Source organism: Gordionus sp. m RMFG-2023, chromosome 2, assembly GCF_954871325.1.
Source record: "Gordionus sp. m RMFG-2023 chromosome 2, tfGorSpeb1-WG-v2, whole genome shotgun sequence".
NCBI classification, from domain to species: Eukaryota; Metazoa; Nematomorpha; class Gordioida; order Chordodea; family Parachordodidae; genus Gordionus; species Gordionus sp. m RMFG-2023.
Window position 1 is genome coordinate 39,757,510 of NC_088776.1, and position 20,074 is coordinate 39,777,583.

At 25.6% G+C, this 20,074-nt stretch overlaps 1 protein-coding gene across 2 annotated transcripts in view; it reads right to left on the minus strand.

Moving 5' to 3' along the window:
- The window catches only part of LOC135925099 (cyclin-dependent kinase 18-like), a 55,289-nt gene extending 35,638 nt beyond the window's left edge, over positions 1-19,651 (minus strand). Inside the window, exon 1 of one of the 2 annotated variants that reach the window (XM_065460274.1) lies at positions 19,011-19,651. In XM_065460274.1, coding sequence (XP_065316346.1) covers positions 19,011-19,521 — 511 coding nt within the window. In that variant the 5' untranslated portion in view covers positions 19,522-19,651. The remainder of the gene's footprint in view (positions 1-19,010) is intronic. The other variant, XM_065460275.1, reaches the window with a different exon arrangement.
- Positions 19,652-20,074: the final 423 nt, after the last annotated feature.

Genomic DNA, 20,074 nt, shown 5'->3' on the forward strand with positions numbered 1-20,074 from the left:
AAAAAATCACATTGCTAGAAAAAACACATTGACGCTAACATATATTATATTTACATAATTGCTATTAAATTAAACTTAAAAATTGAATATCTAGGTAAAAATTTTGAAAAATGCGAAGAAAATGTAAAATGATTCTACGAAATTTTTTTTTATATTATTTATTATTTTATGAATTTTTTTTAATACCTTCTCTACTTTTAAAAAGGGTTGGGGTTTGGGTTCTGGTTCAGCAAAAACATGAGAGTTAAGGTTTGGGTTCACATCCCTGATCACTATTCATTTAGCTCATTTTCAACTTTCTTTAAAAATATAATTATTAAATATAACGAAATTTTAAAAATATGATCAAGAAAATCCAGGTCGTGCCAAAAAATCAAATCCGTGTCTGACCTAAAATGTTATCTCTCCAGGTCTGATACAAATGCTGTAACTTAATTCCTACAAAATCAAGTCTTTAAGAATTAAAAAATGTATACGTTATATTCAGATTTTATGATTCCAATATAATTCTGAATTTTAGTATACCCTATTTCATCTACTTATAATCAAATGCCCGTTTACGGAGTTGTTAAAATATACTTTTCAAATGTATCCAATACTGGTATATGACTTAAAATGGCATCTTGATACCGATAGACTCTCATAATTGTATAATTTGCTTAATATACATTATAAATCCATTTTTTTATAAAAAATCAGGTAAGTTGTCCATAATAATGTAAAAATTGTTCTAATTTGTTAAAACTTATATTTTTTAATTTTGGAGTACATTATCAATACAACATTTTTTATAGAAAATCAAGTAAGTTGTCCATAATAATGTAAAAAATTGAATTTGTTAAAACTTACTTTTTTAAATTGTGGAGTGAACCAATTCTTGATATTTTATTTATACCGAAAATATTTATTTAATTTCATTTTAGCTCTGAATAAAAAAATTATCAAAGTTCATATCACTTAGGCCTCCCTCCTAATTTAGCCATAAACATATTTTTAATCTTATCAAAATCTTTTCACGTTATACATTATCAATAACAAGTTCATAAAAACCATTCCAGACCTTAAGCTGATGGAGCTTGAATATAATTAACGTTAAAACAGAGAACTTTTATATAGGGAAAAATGTTTTATTAATATATTATAATTCTGTTAAAATCAATAATGTTTTGGCAAAATTAAAGGTTTACCAATGAAAATAAATATATATATGATGTATATTATAAAAATATGTGACAAAAGGTTAAATGCCATGTTATAAATTGATTATTATAGACTTCAAAAATACGTATGCAGATATACATATTATGTGTTCTACTGAAAAGGGGGATAATAATATGATTTAAAAAATAATATTAATAACATTCGCATGACAAAAGAATAATAAAGGTGAGCAAAATTTATCTATTTTTTTATAATTCTTACAAAAATAAATAGTTTTAAGGCATCAATATTAATGTTAAAAGCAAAATATTTTGATTAAATAGCATCCGCCTCGACGTTCCATTCAATTTTTTAATAAATTACAAAGATATTCTAGTCCAGATTAGATAAAAAAATAAGTAATCCCCTTCCTTCCGATAAAATAACGAGCTCAAAAAAGCTTTGAAAAGGTACGTAAAGCACGCTTTTTGCCCTATATAGCGACGTGCACGGGGGTGTTTAAAATTAATATAAAATCTAAAAAAAGGGTAATAAATAATGATTAATAGATTTAAATATAAAAATTAATAACAAATTATTTATAGAACTAAGTGGAAGCGGTATGATATAATTTTGAAATTACTAACTCACCTCCATTTCTATGTTTCTTAGAGTAACTTCTTTTATTTAGAAATCATTTTTTTGGCATTGAAATCTGTAGTTTGAAAAATATAGGGAAGGATGAAAGAGACAAATATCAGAAATAATAGCCATTTCTAGAAATAACCCTTTTTCAACGCGGCTTTTGAGGTATGTTCCCACAGAGCTGGACAGTACCGCAAATACTTTTATCTAAGATACAAGATCCTTTTGTATCTTGTACTCAGTATCTTTTTGACATTTTTAATAAGACACTAGTATCTCTATCTAAGATCCTTTATTCTGAAAAGAATCAGATACAGATTCTTTTTAATATTCATGTTTAAAATTTTACATAACACAGTATATATCTTATTTTCTTCGAGAATCTTGTATTAATTTCCTTATTTTTCCACCATATTTTAAATATAATGACAATCAAAATTAGCTGGAAAATTTACTTAGGCCATAATAAATTGAAATGCATTTTTATTTTTTAATAATGATCAGAGTTGGACAGGTCCTCCAGAAAAAGAATCTAGATACAGATACAGATTCTTTATAAAAAAATGAACCTTAAATACAGAAAAAGATACTTGTATCTTTTACTAAATTAGATTATCTTAAATACAAGATACTTTTAAATTATCATTACCAATTAAATTAGAATAGTTTATAAAATATAGTTTTTATTATTTATTTGTGAAGAACATAGCATACACATATAAGAATGAATATTTGCAATAATTAATAAAATATTTATTAATAAATTAATTATAATAACCAGGGATTTTAATATTAGTTTTTGCCCAAATAGCTTAAACAGGGAAGGGAGAGTAGTATATTTAATGGGAGTTGAAAATTTGAAAAAAAAATTAAATCAAATGATTTATTATAATTTGCAGGTTATTTTCTGTGTTGTTTTAATTATAGCTATTATATTGGGAGTATATGGCTAAATGGCATCTTTAAAACAAATATACTAGTTTTATTTTATTATTATCTTTAATAATTATTTATCATTACTTGTTTGTGATTTTTATGTATTTTTTAAATTAGTTTATTTTCTAATATGACTTATTAATTCTTGCGTTTGTAATATCATATATATAAATATCATTTAAATCTCTTTTCTAATTTTTTTTTAAATTTTATAACATTTTATTTTTGTTAAAGAAGCCATTTTATATCGGATCAAATTTTATAATATTAGCGGATAACCGATATTTTAAAATGGGTGAAATCGACCCGATCCGATCGGATAAAAAATATTGGCACATCCCTAATATATTTTATATATAATTATTCAGCAAGTTCTTATTAGAGGAAATATTTAAGCTACAATTGATATATAAAAATATTAAACAATTTTAAAAGGCTCTTAATAAAATAATTAAAAAAAGGTAGAATTTAACTTTATTAGTTACTTTTATTTATTTATGATATAAGTAAAATTACATTACAGTATTTATTTACAAAATTTAATCAATTTAAAATGAATGCATTAAAGAAAATTATTATGTTTAATTAATTAATAAACATTCTGCCAAATTTTTTTTTTTTGCGCATTCTGTTTATAAAAGTGTGCGAGATTCTCTTCAGAATCTGTTTTTAGTGAAGCTGGTGATATTGACAGTTATTATCGCTGCAAGCTGACCTCTGATAAATTGGAAATATTGGTATTTCTAAAAAGAAATCTTCGATATATTAATGTTAAATATTATTTTAAATATTTATTTTAAATTTCATAATATAATTGATTATTACTTATTATGTATAGATTAATGTTATTATTTATTATATAAAAGTGATTTAATAACAAAAATATTTTATATATACTTTTAGAATTGCAATTGAATATAAACTATAACTGATCATTATAATATATTTAAAAGACATAAGTTATGGTATAGTTAAATTATAGATGTTATACTAATAAAAAGTATGTTAAAAATTAAAACCATTGGTATCTTTACAGAATACAAAATTAGATATGATATCGGATCGGTAATCGGCCGATATCAATTTAATATCGGGAATATGGGATCGGCGTCTAAAAAGTTGTATCGATACACCCCTAAAAAATATAGATCCAAAATGATTTTAATTTGATAATCGACCATCTTCTATAAAAATTTTTAATAACAATTATCTAAGAGGGACTTAAGTATAGGTATTATTATGTTGACAATTATAAAATAAAAATGTATAATATACTTTAATATGTTTAACAAAGTTTGTAAAGGAGTTTGTTGAATATTAATAAACTTTTTACTTGTGAAATTTTGACATTCAGCTTGTACCTTGTTCTTTTTCACATGAATTACTTTATAAAATTTTCCATCTAGAATTTTAAGATTCGGATTTGATTCAGGAGAACCTATCTCCATAATTTCATCTTCACTACTATGATTGTTAAACATTTTACAAATTAAAAAATATTGCATATAAAATATATCCTTCTCTTATTTAGTTTTGGTGTTGTTATTTTTAATCTATCTATCTTTGAGACCTGTCAAATTTCCAACTAATTTTGGTTATCAATATATTTAAAATATAGCGGGAAAAAATAAAGAAAATAAATCTTTTTAAAGAAAATGAAAAAGATACAAGATTCTTTTCAAAATAAAGGATCTTAGATACAGATACTAATATCTTATTAAAAATGTCAATAAGATACTAAGTACAAGATACAAAAGGATCTTGTATCTTAGATACAAGTATTCGCGGTAGTGCCCAACTCTTGATACGAATAGAATAATTTTATTGTTCAAAATATCATAACACTTATAAATTGAAACTAATTATGTATAAAGATTGAAGCTTAATTTTGGTTAATTTAATAAACATTTTGGACATAAAAAAATAAGGGTTATATAAGGAGAGATTATGATTTCTTAGCATAAATCCTAAATACTAATCATAAACAGCCATGAAATTGCCTTTTCAAGTGAAATTTTATTATTTAACTGCCATAATTGACTCGTCTGGTTTAGCATGCCACGCTAGCTCTAAATTGATAAATCATGATTGAAATAATATCTAGATATAATAAATACTCATAAAACTTTCCCATTATAGAAGAGTGTTTAAACTTTGCTATAAAATTTAATTTACATATAAATGATTATATATTTTAATAAAAATTAAAATTCTGTCATGTAAAAATCTTTCTAAAATTTCATCAAAATTTTATTTTTCTAATAATTAATTATTTCAAAAGATTTTTTGTCGATAAATGTAAACTAATAAAAAATATATTAGGATAAAATTTTAATCTTCTGGTGTATTTAATTTAAAAATGAGATTAAGTGGTTTGCCAAGTCCCGAGGTTTACCTAACCCCAGTCTCCCCTATTTTGATTAAATTATCGCTGTCAAATAAACTTTTCTATAAGGTGGTGATGAATAAATACACATAAATTTTTTTGGATATTATAATGTCCAAACTCAAATTGTATTTTATTCAGGCTCGGTCTGTATTAAAAAATGGGTGCTCGGGCTGTGAAAAAATCATTTTGCAGACCTCTAATGTATAATATTTATTAAAAAAACATGATGACCAGGGATCTATTAGACGCTAGTTAATTGTTAATAAAGAACATAACTTATTTTAAACATCAACATTAAAAAAATCAGACCTGAAAACCCGATCAAGAACGGGCCTAAATAAATTAATCATAAGCTGTATTTATAGTAAGCACAATTCGCTCAAGCGATGCGAAATTAACCGCTAGCGGAATGATAGCTGATTCGTCTGTCATCGTACCAACATGTTTTTCATGGGATTTCATTTGCGCTCAGTATTTATAAATTATACCTATTATTGGCTTGATTATGTGAATTTTGGGAGAAAAATTTCGCATCGCTTGAACGAATCGCGCTTACTATAAATTCAGCGTGTCAGTTGAAAAATTATATACTGGAGCATTCAATATTCACTGGCTCATATCTACTATTTTCCTTTTCAGGTCAGATATAAGATAAGGCTACCTCTTACAACTAGACCCGAGTCCGAACCTTAGAAAAAAGTGATCTATGTTCCCTATCATTCATTCATAATAAATTTTAATGGACAATGGAATGAAATACTCTGTTTATAACTATGAAACAATAACGCTCATTAAAAACGGACATAAAAAGAGCACCAGAATGCAATATTATAGTGAACCTTGCTTAAAGGTGACGAAAAAAGATGGAAGAAGAATTTGGTAAACATAATTTATTTTACAGTAATTTATTCTAATTTTAAACTAAAATAAATTAACTGAATCCAATTCAAAATCTGAAATTATTTCCAAATATTTTAATACACATTTCATGACACCCCTCCAATTTTTAAAACTAAGCATCTAAAGCTTATTAGTAATGATTGAAATGCAGCAAAGGAGATTTAAATTGTAAATAAGGTTCTATTAAGCTCGTATATTGCAAAATACCTAGAATGCATTCCACCATAGGTAAAAATTTGATCAACACTAACAATTTGGAGCATGTCCTATCAATCTTAATAAAATCGTTTATTATCGAAAATTATTATTTAGCTAAAAATTTTATATTTATTTACCTAAATATTTTGTTTGCATTCGAAATATAATAACAATATAGTATTTATATATAAACTTGTTTTAATACTATATTAATAATATTATTTATGTGACTGAGTAAAGTTGAAAATAAAGAAGAGTGCCTTGATAGATCAATTCAAATGGGCTTGCCCCGTATTTTACAGACCTCCAAAATACTTTACGATTTTTTAAATTTAAGCTATATAAAAAAAATGTTTAAAAATTTTTGTTTCCTTCCTTAATTATTTTTAAAAGGGAGTAAAAATCTAGACATTGTTAAAATTATTTTAAGATAAGCAAAAAAATTGTTTCAGATACAAAAGTCTTCTAATGGGGAGGGGAGGGAGTAAGATGAAAATATGTCATTGAAATGTAGAGAGTACCCTCTCAGTCAGTATCCATTTTATGATCAAATCATTTTATATTTTAGTAACCTGGTGAGAGGGGAGAGTTTCGGCGTCATGTTGTCTATCGAGAGGGACCTGCCAGATATTATTTATTATGCTTTACGCGTTTTCTCAAAAGTTAAACATTTTTTTAAAACCTGGATAAATTCATTTAATTTTTTTCGTTCTCTGTATAAAATTGGAATAAAATGATGAGGACTTCTAAAAATGCAACTAATTTATTTTCGAATAATATTTACTTTTTAAAACTAAAAAATATAAATAGAATGGACGGTTGATAAGAATTCTCTAGTGTTGGGAAGTAGTAGACTGTTGAGGGTCGGGAGATGAAATGGTGAAAATGAATATGTGGATACAGAGGCAAATACAAAAATAATCCTATTACCTACTATTAGGAATAAAAATAAATACAGACATGCAGGTTCGGAAAAATATATTAACCTTAGACCGCGTCGATTTTTATAAAAATTACATGAATTAATCAGTTAAAAATTAATCTGTCTGAAATATTGAATAGCCTCTAGATTTTCTGAAATCATTTAAAAGGATAAGCCTAATTTTAAAAACCCAAACCACGGTAAAATGATAAAAACTGGGTCTAAAATTTAAAAAATAATCGGGGTCAAATTAAATTGAACCCTGAGACAATAAACTAAAATGTTAAACTTTAAAAGAGATTTGGTTATTATTTTTTAAATGAAGGCATTGGTGGTGGTAAAAGAAAGTTACCATGCTGAATTATTGTTCTTTTTTACATTTATTTTGAGTTCTGAGGCTTATGTTTTACTTAATAAACTAATAAAAGATAATTAAGACAAAATGTAAAAAAAAAATTTTTTTAATAAACCCTGTATTAGTTTACTAAGTATAAAATATCGATTTACTAATTATAAATAATTTAATAATTTTTTTTATAACGGCGCTTAAGCAATAATTCGGCAGTAAAATTTCTTTAATAACTATATTAATAAAGAAATTATTAAGATCAAAAATTGATCACCAAAACTAATTGTTTTGTCCTAGTTTTTGTCTAGTATTTTAATTATTTTACAATTTTATAAGCCAACCCAATTTATTTTAATCTAAGCCAGAGCCAAGCTTGAGGTTAGAAAATGAAAACAAGCCCACTTGTAAGACTCGAATCTATAGAAATAATTACACGTGGAAAAAATTATGTATTTAAAATCAGAGACCTGCAGTCCAGGACCAAAAACCCAGGCCGCCTAGAAATATTGTTTTTATACAAAATCTGGACCGACCCGATTAGATATTATAAATTTAAAATTATATCAATTAATCCGTTTATGAAATAATATATCATTAAACTTTTAATATTCATTTACTGCTCATATTTTTAATTTCCCCTTGAATCAATTTATAAAATAAAGCCAAAATTATTTTAAAAAATAACAAAATTATAGGGCCCCTTAAAATTATCCAAAATAAAAATTTCTAAAATAATATCGGGCCGGTAGCAATAGGCCTACAAAAAACTAATTGAATCATTCATTATTCCTATTCTTAAAACAAATATATAATAATATTAATATTTAAAAAATTTTATTAAATTATCATACATACATACAACTATTAAATGTTTTACTTCTTATGGATAAAAAAAAGATGAAATAAAAATAAAATAAATCCATGAAAATTTAATATGGACTTTATATTTTTATTTACATATGAATACTAACGAAAAAATAAAGTATTTCATAAAAATTATGAATATAAACGAATTTTACAAATAATTTCGAATAGTACTGTTGAGGCGTTGATAACCCAACATGTTAATCATCGCAAGTACTTAGTAAGCCAATTATTTATTTCCCCGTAATTATCTTAAATACTTAGTCTGGTGAATAATATTAGTATTATTTATTTCATTGATTTTTATTAATATATGTTTAATGATCAAATTGTATAAATTGATAGTATTTTTATAGGACTAAACAGAAAGAATTCAACTCATTTCATTATAAAACATTGATATAGATTCTACGGCTGTATTGAATGCCAACATGCCAGTGAAAGAGGTCACGGCTTACGCGAACAAGGTAATCGATGATCTACACGACAAAATTGATGTCAACCGTGGGCAAAGCAAGGTGGACGATCCAAGTGCACTCCCCACGAAGGGTAACAAGTATGATAAAGCGAACACTCTAAGTCTCACAATGCTAGCTGGAGAGAAGGAAATAATGAAGGAGGTTATGTGGGAACAATTCGTCGACGAAAGAATCGCGACAACGGTGGCAGTATTCACTCCACATCGATGACATGAATTATAGGATGAATGATATAGAAAACGAAATAAAGTCTGACTACTATAAAACATAATTAAAGCCTGGAACAAATGACAAAATCAAGCCACTTCATACAGTACCCATTTCGCAAGGCTTAAAAGGAATCCCCTCTTCTCAAGGTGATGAAGATATATTCGCCATAAACTCTCCCCTAGTTTGGACGTTCAACTTATAGCGACTATCGGACCAGTACAAACATTTAACTGAACCAAACGAGAGTAAAAAGACAAAACTAAAACTGGCTAAAAGATATTTGATCCTCTAGGACAAAAAGAAGATAAAGGAGAATATGATTGAGCAACCAAGAAGGAAGAACAAGCCAATGAGGCAAAGACAGAAGAAGTTTGGGGTGTTGATGGATAACACGAGAAAGATGGGGAACGTTGGAACCAAATAATACCAAGCAAGCCGGTCGTCAATATAAGCAGTGGAACACAAAAACGGAGGAATTAAATTAAAGAGAACGATGTCAAGACGCTCAGGGAAATAGTAAAATAGAGAGCAAGGAGACACAAAGAATTCGAGATAATGCAAGGTAGTAATTCTTCCTAACGAGAAGGGTTTAACTCTGTTAGCTGCTTCTCAAGGGGGAATATGTTAAGGTGTTGATAAACCGTAAGCCAATATTGTTATTTATTTCGCCGTAATTATTAAATACTTAGTGAGCCTGATGGATAATATTAGTATTTATCTCATTGGTTATTATTAATACAAGTTTAAAAATTAAATTATTAAATTGATCTTATTTTTATAAGCCTAAACGAGTTAGTATTAATATAGATATTTTTTTAAACATATATACTATATATATATATAACGATTATAAACAATTGTTGAATAAAAAATTATCTTAGTCTTTAGTCCGACGCTTTTAACAAGTACGAATACGAATAATTCTAATCGAATAATAAAAACTCTTCGACGAATATTTTTTCTCATTTTTCATATTCGATTCATAGTTGTGCTCGTATTCGTAAAATACGAATCAAATCGAATCGAATAATCCGTTTTAGACTTACTCAGCAGTATCTGACTGATAATAATTTTTAAAGTTTTAACTTTTTATATTATGATTATGGTGTGTGTTTTTATGTAATACGTGGAAATCATTTCCGGAAAATATTTGCTCGGGATTCATATATATAAATGCAAGGAATAATAAATATGTGGTTGTAAATCTTACCATTTACGATATTGTGTTTAAATAGCGCAAGTTAAAAATAGTCATTTTAGGTAATATAGCTACTAGGAATTTAACGGTATCGGATCATAGCCGTTATTGTTCAAAAATTTAACCGATATCTATTCTATACATATTTTTATTTTTTTTTATTTCCCTTTCTCGTATAAATCTTCATAACTCCCTCCCATAAATAAAAACGTTAATTTTTTTTACCTTTTTTTTAACAATAGAAGGAAATAAAGTATGTTAATAAAATAAGCTAATATAAAAAAAATTACCCAAAATTTTTTCTGTATTTTTATTTGTTTATTGATAATTTCGTTGTTTTGGCACGGGTACACGAGCCGGACCATATTTTAATTTTTTTAAAATATACACGGGTCGGGCCTAAATTTTTTTAAATAAAATAGCCAGGCTGGGCCGTATATTAATGGTACCTCTGCAGGTCTCTGGTTCTTATTAAGAATTATCTTATAGTAAATAAAAATTATGTGAATCATTAACAAAGATATCAATATTTCATCTCCAAATTTAATTATTTCATTAATCGATATTTAATTTGTTTTTACTTTTTATTTAAATAATATTCATCTATTGCTACATATAAATTTAGTACTATGCTAAAATAGATAAGTGAAAATTTTGATCTTTAAAAAATATCTTTTATATAATAAAAAACTTGTCTTATTTTTTACATTTTGCTAATAAAATTTTGCCACATTTTTGTGAAAAAGCAAGATTTAGAATCGATCTCACGACTAAAGTCGATATCTAAATATTTGTCGCTTAGCGCTATATGATAACTCCAGTAGCTCGTCATGCCTTCACAGGTTTTCAGATTTTATTGTTATTCATCCATTTTTTAAGGGGTGAGTGAGTTGAGGTCTTGGGGGCTCAGGAATATTTTTATCAACACAAAATATTCATATGGGTATCAAATAAAAGGTTAAATATCTTTAGATTGTGATAGAAATTATGACTGGTTGAGGTCTTGAGGGGATGGGGAGGGGCAGGAATATTTTTATGAGCACAAAATATAAATATAGGTATCAAATAAAAGTTAATTAAAAATATTTTGATTCAAATAATAGTATTCGCTCTTGGTCTTAATGGGTTGGACTTGGGTCTGGAGGAAGGAGGGAGGGTAAAAAATAAAAATTGGATATGGGTATCAAATAAAAAGTAACATCCATCATCAAATTAAGGATAAAATTCTCATATGTATATGAGGTATTATTTATTATATATCTCATAAATACAAACCTTTCTAAAAATTTAAAGGTAGCACATGTTTTTAGAATTTTAAAGATTTGAGACTCTTTTGATTTTTAAGAGCAGGGAAAGTAAATATTCTGATTAAAACGCCTTAAAAAAATTATATCTATTTTTATTATTACATTATTTTATATTATATTATATAGAATATTGACAAAAAAAATTAATGTAAATATCGATAGCGGATCGGTGTCGTTTGAAATAAATATGGGATTGGTGAAAAAATTGTGGATAGGTGCAACCCACTCATACAAAATTAATTACCTTATGTTTTCGATGAAATCAAGCAGATGAGATATGAAGAATTTTTTCCTACGAGTTAAAAATCATTGCAAAACCCTATACAGCATATGACTTTAGCTCATATCTGATATTATACCCACTGGATCACATCAGGCGTTGATTTTAAATGAGAAATCTTTCAATTAAAACCAAATATAAATATTTTTTATAAGCGTAAAGGGTTTTTTTTATTTACTGTATCTTCTTTTCTAAACCTTTCAAGACATAATTATTTTGACTTTCCCATATCTACTGTTTTTATACAAAAAAAATAGTGAGTAAAATTGATAAGCATTCTCATTTAAGAAAAAATTAAAACGGATATATGAAAAAATACAAATAGCGAATGTAAACAATTTTAATTAAAAAACCTGCTGTAAAATAATTGAACCCAAATTACAATTTTGGTATCCACAAAAAAAAACCAGAAGATTTGGATGATTTCGTGCAGGTTATAATTTAATCATTTATTTATTGTGGTACTATTTTTTTTATATATCTTACTATAGGAAATAAATATAATAAAACGTAATTAAATTTGATGATGTAAAAATATAGATAGTGTTCCTGTTCCCCCTTCCCTTTTTTGTATTAACATACTAATTTTATGTATTATATATTATATCTTTAATTAAACAGAAGAAACAGAATATAAAACCAAACAATTTGTTTAGTTCTCTCGGTATAGGTTATGGGATAGTAAGTTTTATTCATACAAAATAGTTTAAGAAATAAAATGCATTAGAGCACTGACCAAATGGGCATTTTGCTCAAGAGGCCACAAAAACATTTCTATATGGCTTCTAGAAGACTATATTCTTCTTTAAGCATTTAGATTTCAATATTTAATTTATTGATATATATATCAATAAATTTCTCGAAGATGATCATTTAACTATATTATATGTTTTTTTCAAAAATAATCCATTTCCATTTGAATGAAAGTTAAATTTTTGTTAATTTAAATTTTAGCATATTATTTTATAAATCATTATAGAAATAGTGTTCAAATTTTGTTATTTTAAACTTGTTACTCATTGGAATTTAATATAACCCTATGTATAATTATTTAAACTTATTAATTTTATCATCTTGGTATGGATCTTTTAATAATATAATATCAATTGATTGGATATATGTGCAAATTTAAAAAGCTAAACATACTCAATTTTTTTAATTAATGGAATGGGGCTTCAATATTTTCAAAAAATCAAAATTATCAACCTGGAAAATGATTGAAGATACCAAATCTTCTGTATCTTGTATAACTCAAATTCATAATAAAGCTATAAAAATGGCTAAGTAAAATGATTTCAGATATAAACTCCCACATAATTCTGAGTACAAAATAAAATGCCAAAAGAAGGGCCAATTTTTAAAAAAAACAATCGGGTTGGGGATGGGTCGGGCCTAATATTTTCTATGAAAATTCTGGCTGTGTCGGGTCTAATATTTTTTAAGAAAATTCGGGCCAGGTCGGGTCGGGCCTTAGAAATTTTTCAAAATATATCTAAATTAATAAATTTTATGTTGAAATTTTTATGTAAAATAAAAATATTTGATTTTATTTATAGAAACTAGACGCCATATAACATATATTGTTTATTTTGAGTAATTTAAAAATTAATTATATTTAAATAAATTCGGGCCGGCTAAACTTTTTAAAAGAAATTTCGGGTAAGGATCGGGGCGGGCAAAACCTTTTAAAAAAATTTCGGGCCGGACCAGGCTTGAAAAATTAGGCCCGATGCAGATTACTACTGTAAAGTACGTCAAAAAAGTAACGTCAATTGAAGAAAAGAAACGCCATTCACCTACTTCTAGAGATAACGAGTAACGCGTTTCCTTTTTTGAGTAACGGTAAAGCAAAACGTTAATCGTTACTTAAAATTTTTCCTTAAAAAATATATAATTTTTATTTATTTTTTAAATTTTACAAATAATTTAAGCCGAGATTAAAGTCAGATCAACCACCAAATTTCTTCATTTTTATTTTAAATTTTCAGTCAAGATTGTTAATAATTAATATTTAATCAATCATGATTAGTTAATCTAATCTAATATTATAATTATTTTATAAAGTATATTATGTCAATTGTGCATATTCAGTTGAAGAAGATTTTAACTGCTCTGGCCCCAATATGAAACATTTTTTAAACCAATAAAAAAATAAAGGGTACATAGTCAACACTTTGCAAAATTGCATTATAATTCAAATATTTTCTCAATTGTGGAATAAACTGGGCAGTCTCGAAATTGTGAAGCCATTTTATTTAAAAAAAATGGAAAGATATCTGATTAAACCTGTTATAACAAGATGCAACTCTTTTTCTAACTCCGTGAAATTAATAGACTTATTAAGGAGGATGGCCAATTTGACGAATTTTGATAAGTTCCAATTACAGAGATTTTCAGTTAATGACATGTTCATAAATATATTGTATGGTTAGTGTTAATTAAAAAATGTTTTATATGTTATGGAACCTGTTGCTACCGCTCTTTATATGTTTAAACATTTGAGATATCACTCGCAAGATTACTATTATTCTACTAAAACTTAAAAAAATTGCTAATAATATCAAGTTTAAACCACTTATTACTGCAATCCTGCATGACACAGATAAAAGGTATACAGTTGAAATATTTACAATTTATATAATTTTTAATAGATTCGAACACATCTATAAAAGAAGAATATATACAATGAGCAATAATTCACCTGCCATTTAAATTAGATTGGCACTGGATAAAATGATAGGTTAAGGAAGGTATAAAGCTTCACTTATTTCCAGTTTGAGAAAATATTTTGACAAAGAAAAAGAAGACTTTGCTTTTAAATAACAATCCACATACCAGATTATTTTCTGATAAATATAAAAAAAATTTTGATGAGGTTCTGAATGAAGATTCTTTTGAAGATGATCTATTAAGCCTTTTTCAAAATGAAGATTATTCTTTGATTTTAAATAAATTCTCCCTAAATATAATACAACCCTCCCATCCCCTGCGCCAGTTGAACATATGTTTAGTAAGGCAAAAGATGTGTTGAGCACTCTCTTGTTTAAAAATTTTGAAAATCAATTGTTAAAAATAAATAAAAAATTATATCTAAGAAAAAAAATTGTTATAAAAAAATCTCATCATATTAATTTTGTATATTATATAGAGGAATTTTTTGTATATAATATTTAATTTCACGAGTAACGCGTTCTTCAGAAAGTAACGAGTAACAGTAATGCGTTTCTTTTTTTGATGTAACGAGTAACGCATTTCTTTTTTGAAGTAATGTTATCTTGGTTAAAATTATATCTTTGTAGATATATTTTCAGACAACTATATATATATATCTAGATATATTTTTAAACGATATGCCTTAAAGATATGCAAAACTAGGCCAGCGACCGATGAAAAATTTAAAAAATTAAAACACAAGGAAACATTTAAAAGTAATATATCAAGCAAATTTAATATCAACGAGTAGCCCAATCCCTAATCTTTAAAATATATAATATTTTGAGCTAGATGAGTTTTTGTGAAAGTTGTCTGCCACAGTCCAAAGGTATGTTTCAACTGGCCATAAGATATTAATCAAAAATTATATTATAAATTAAAAATTACAATCGTCTTTTAATGATAATGTTTTATAAATTATTATCTGAATGTTAAAGATGCTTAAAATCAATCACTCTATATATTACAGATTTTAACAAAACCTCTAAAAAATCCTTTCACATTTTAACCAATTTTGAAAAAGATAAATAAAAAGGTGGTGGCCTGGCTAGTTGGCAAACATAGCCATTAACTTATTCCCTAGATAATTTTTATTCTAACTATTACTATTAATTTTAAACTGACGTCAAATAAAAAACGCCACTTACTATGAATTATTTTTTTAAATTATAGTAATTTCTTAGAATAAAACGTGGAATATATAGTTCCACGGGCAGAATTCCAATATGATAATTCTTTAAAAACAAAAGATTATTTAATTTAATTTAAAATTATATCAAAAACTTTCGTATAAAAATAATAATAATTATACTTTCGCCTTATTTTCCTTTTTACATATTCTCTCTTGAAACAATAATAAACAAAAAACGTTATTAATTTACCAAATAAATAACAGTCTCTAACATCAATCACCATATCTCTCTCTGATATAATCATGATTATAACAAAAATAAATAATAATACTATTGAAAATCCTTTAGACGCATTTTTTTTTAAATCTAAAAGTACCAAATGAATATTTTTGATAATTATTCTTTCTTATATATATAAAATATGCATATTAAATTTAATACTGCATTAGTGCTTGAACGATTATTTAGGCATGGCTTATACTTTCTGATCGTCGCTCTAGACTTGGAGAGTATGGAAATGTTATTATTGGATGCAATAAAAAATAAATAAATTATATATATATTTGAAATTTTAGTCATATTTTTTATTTGTGGAAATAAAGATACGTATAAAATATTTTTAAAAAAATTCGAAAGTAAAAAGAATAGCGCTCTACTTTTTTTGTAAACGGTAGCGATAGCACGCTACTTTGTTGATAAAGTTAGCGGTAGCGATAGCGCGTTAATTTTAAAAGTATTTTAACTAGCTGTCTTATGAAACAAATTTATAGAGATCAAATCATTTATAAAAAACCGGTTTTTTTGTGGCCAAGATATATATCACCCTACTCATATATTTTACCCGGTTTTAATTTTAAAGATAATGAATTTGACAAAATTAGATGTTATAAACTAGGGCTGTGACGATATTAAATATCGGATTCGGTACCGATATTTAGCGTCTTCCGAAAATATCGGATCGGACCGATACTTATAAAAACTGATCCATTATTATAATAATTTCTAAATAATTTTTTTAAATTTTATTTCTTTTTTAAAATAGATTTATAGTATTTTAAAAAAAATTTTTATAAAAATAGAAAGGAACACCCAAAGTTTTATTTATTTTAAATCTTTTTAAATTACGCCAATTTTTTTATTTATACTTTAAAATAAAAGATTTTTTTAAAATATGGTATCTGAATTATGGAAATATTTTACAAAAGACAAAGATAATTTTGCAAAATGCGTTATTTGCAGAATCATCTGAGTTTGCCTTCAGCATGGCAGGAGATATAGATAGTCCAAATCGTAGAAGCTTATTCCCAGAAAATCTAGAGGCTCTCATATTTATTAAAAAAATCTAATATATTATAATTTTATATATACAATTTTATAATTCCAACATAAAATGGATATATTATTAAATATATATTTTTTTATTAAAGTCTTAATTATAGAAATAAAAAAATTAAATTAAATTCATAATTCGATTTTTTGCATAAAAAAATATTGATTTCTTAATTACATTTGGTTCAAACGGGGGTGATTAAAAATCAGTTAAAATTTCGGATCGGTATTGGTATCGGATCGGATCGGTGAAAAATATGTGGATCGGCACAGCCCTATTATAAACCGATTTTCTGGATGCCTAGATTTAGATGTTGCAAGCCAAATGACAAATTGCTCGATTTTAGAGAACTGGAATCGTTTCAAACGAAGATAACAAATTAAATGATTAAATTTATATCATACTATAATGTATTAATAGTATATAATTTTTAATAAAACATCAAAAAAAAATCCATATTGACCAGTAAGTCTTTTTCTAAAGGAAATTTCCCATTGTTTCCCTATTTATTCCAAATTTCTCTCAATTATAGTTTCCCTGGAAATTTACATTGCACATATAAAATATTTGGGCCTGGCTGGATATTATTTAATTTTATAAAATTTTACCCCAGCCATTAACATTTTGATTCATATTATTTAAAAACAAACTACAATATGTGTATTTCTTTATATTTTAAGAGCTATCTAACTAAAATACTAAATCTATAAATAATATGAAAATTAACAAAAAATTAAACATTTTATTCATAATATGATCCATTTATAAAGCGCAATACAGATATCAAACACAATTGGTTATATGTAGAAATAGTTAGTCTAGAGAGGTATAAGCGTCAGTGATACTGGGAAGAAAAAATTAGATATAGATATATAAATGTGACAGCCAAAAATTTTAATGGTTTTCATTAAATTTTAACAGGCATGGTCTGACTTTTTGTATAATTTTTATAAACTAGGATAGGCAAAAAATTTAATAGTCTAGATAGCTTGAGCAAAAATTCTTAATGGAATAAAACAGGCTGGGACATGTTTTGCAGACCTCTACTCTGGATATATTTGAAAAGTATCATTTAACAACTCTGATGAGTATAATTGAAATTTTTTAAAAAAAGGGAAAGAAAGAGTAAAAAAAAATTACATCATATAACCCAGCCTATAGAAAAGGATGCCTTTAAATTTTTTCCATTAAAAATCCTAGATATGCTTATGTTTGAGTTAAAAAAATACCCATTTCTATTATTACATGAAAATTAATTAAATTAGAGGTGAACCAATCTACCTGACATATTATTTAGTCAAAATATTTTAAAAAACAATACCAATTATTAGAGATCTGCAAAGTTAGGCCCGGCCCGAGTCCGGCCTGGCCCAAACAGGTTTCGGGCCTAATTCTATTTAAAATAATCGGGTTCAGGGGCCTAATATTTTTTAAAAAAATTCAGGCCAGGTCAGGCGGACCTTAGAATTTTTTTTAAATATATCTAAATTTTTCAATTTTATATTGAATTTTTTATGTAAAATAAAAATATTTGATTTTATTTATTGAAACTAAACGACATATAACATATGTCTTTTATTTTGAGTAATTATAAAAATTAATTTCTATATTAAAATAAATTCGGGCCAAGCCGGTAAATTTTTTTTTAAATTTCGGGTTTGGGCTGGGCCGGCAAAACTTTTTTTAAAAAAATTTCAGGTCAGGCCAGGCTTGAAAAATTTGGCCCGATGCAGATCACTACCAATTATCAGATCAGGTTAGATGAGTATCTGAAAATATGTGATTGGTGAATAATTTAATAATAATTTGTGGATCAACATAACCCTAAATTAAATATATATTTTAATAAAATACAAATCATATAATTTTATCTTCTATTATATTGTTAAAATAGTTTAATTTATATCTAAAGTTTAGAAGGTATAAAATGATGATGTCAATATTATGTCCATCATCAAATGTGAAAAATATAATAAGAAAATATTATGTGAAAATTAAAAATATATTGCAATATAAACCTTTGTTTTTAATCACGGATTTAACATTAGGAATGTTATTTTTTAATTCAGTGTGTGTTTCATAGGTGCTATTAATATTTGAATCATTGGAGCAAGGAGGAATTGAAGAATTTGAAGATGAGACATAACATATTTTATCACATATCTGATCACAATTCATAATTTCAGAATTACCATTTAATTCTAATGCACTTTGAAAGGAATCAGAAAGGGTTCCATTATAGGCAATATCCATTTTGACCCCATCATCAGCTACATAATTATTAGACAGTTTTACCATTGATAATGGGCGCTTTTTAAAATATCCATTTATTTTAAGTTTGGATTCATCTGCCCCATTTGTCATTTTATTATTATTAATATCATTATTTAAAGAATTTTTAGAAAATGTCATAATTGATATAGGATCTTCTTCGCTCAAGCTTTTTAAATAATTTGGTGATGTATTATTATTAAGCTTTTTATTGAAAGCCAAAGAAAACCTTCTTTTTACTTTCTTGAACCCAATCATAATTAATGTCAAAATACCTCTATAATCTTGATATGTGGTTTAAGATAATTTGTAATAATGTTGAAATTTATATTTAAAATGCAAAACATTTTGATTGTAAACCCAAAAATAAAATATAATGTTGATTAACGATTGACTAAAAACGTATTTACACTTTTACAAAAACTTTAAAATCCATATGATAACATTACAAATTATACGTTTAATGTAAATAATATTTGGATACTTTTAAATCTACAATTTAAATTTATAAATATAAAATACTTTCAGATTTATTTTATATATCAATAGATAAAAGATGGGTATTTTTAAATAATATGTTAATAATATTACTTGTATAGGAACTAGGTTGCTTAATGTTTATGGTAATCAATAATTAAAAATAAATTCGAGATAAACGAATTAAGGTCATAAAATAAATTTTAAGTTTATAAATGCTCATAATAAAAAGGAATAATTAAATTTATTAAATCATATCATATAATAATTGTATTTATACTATATTATTTATTTTTAAAAAAGAATATTAAAAATTGATAATATTAATTATGAT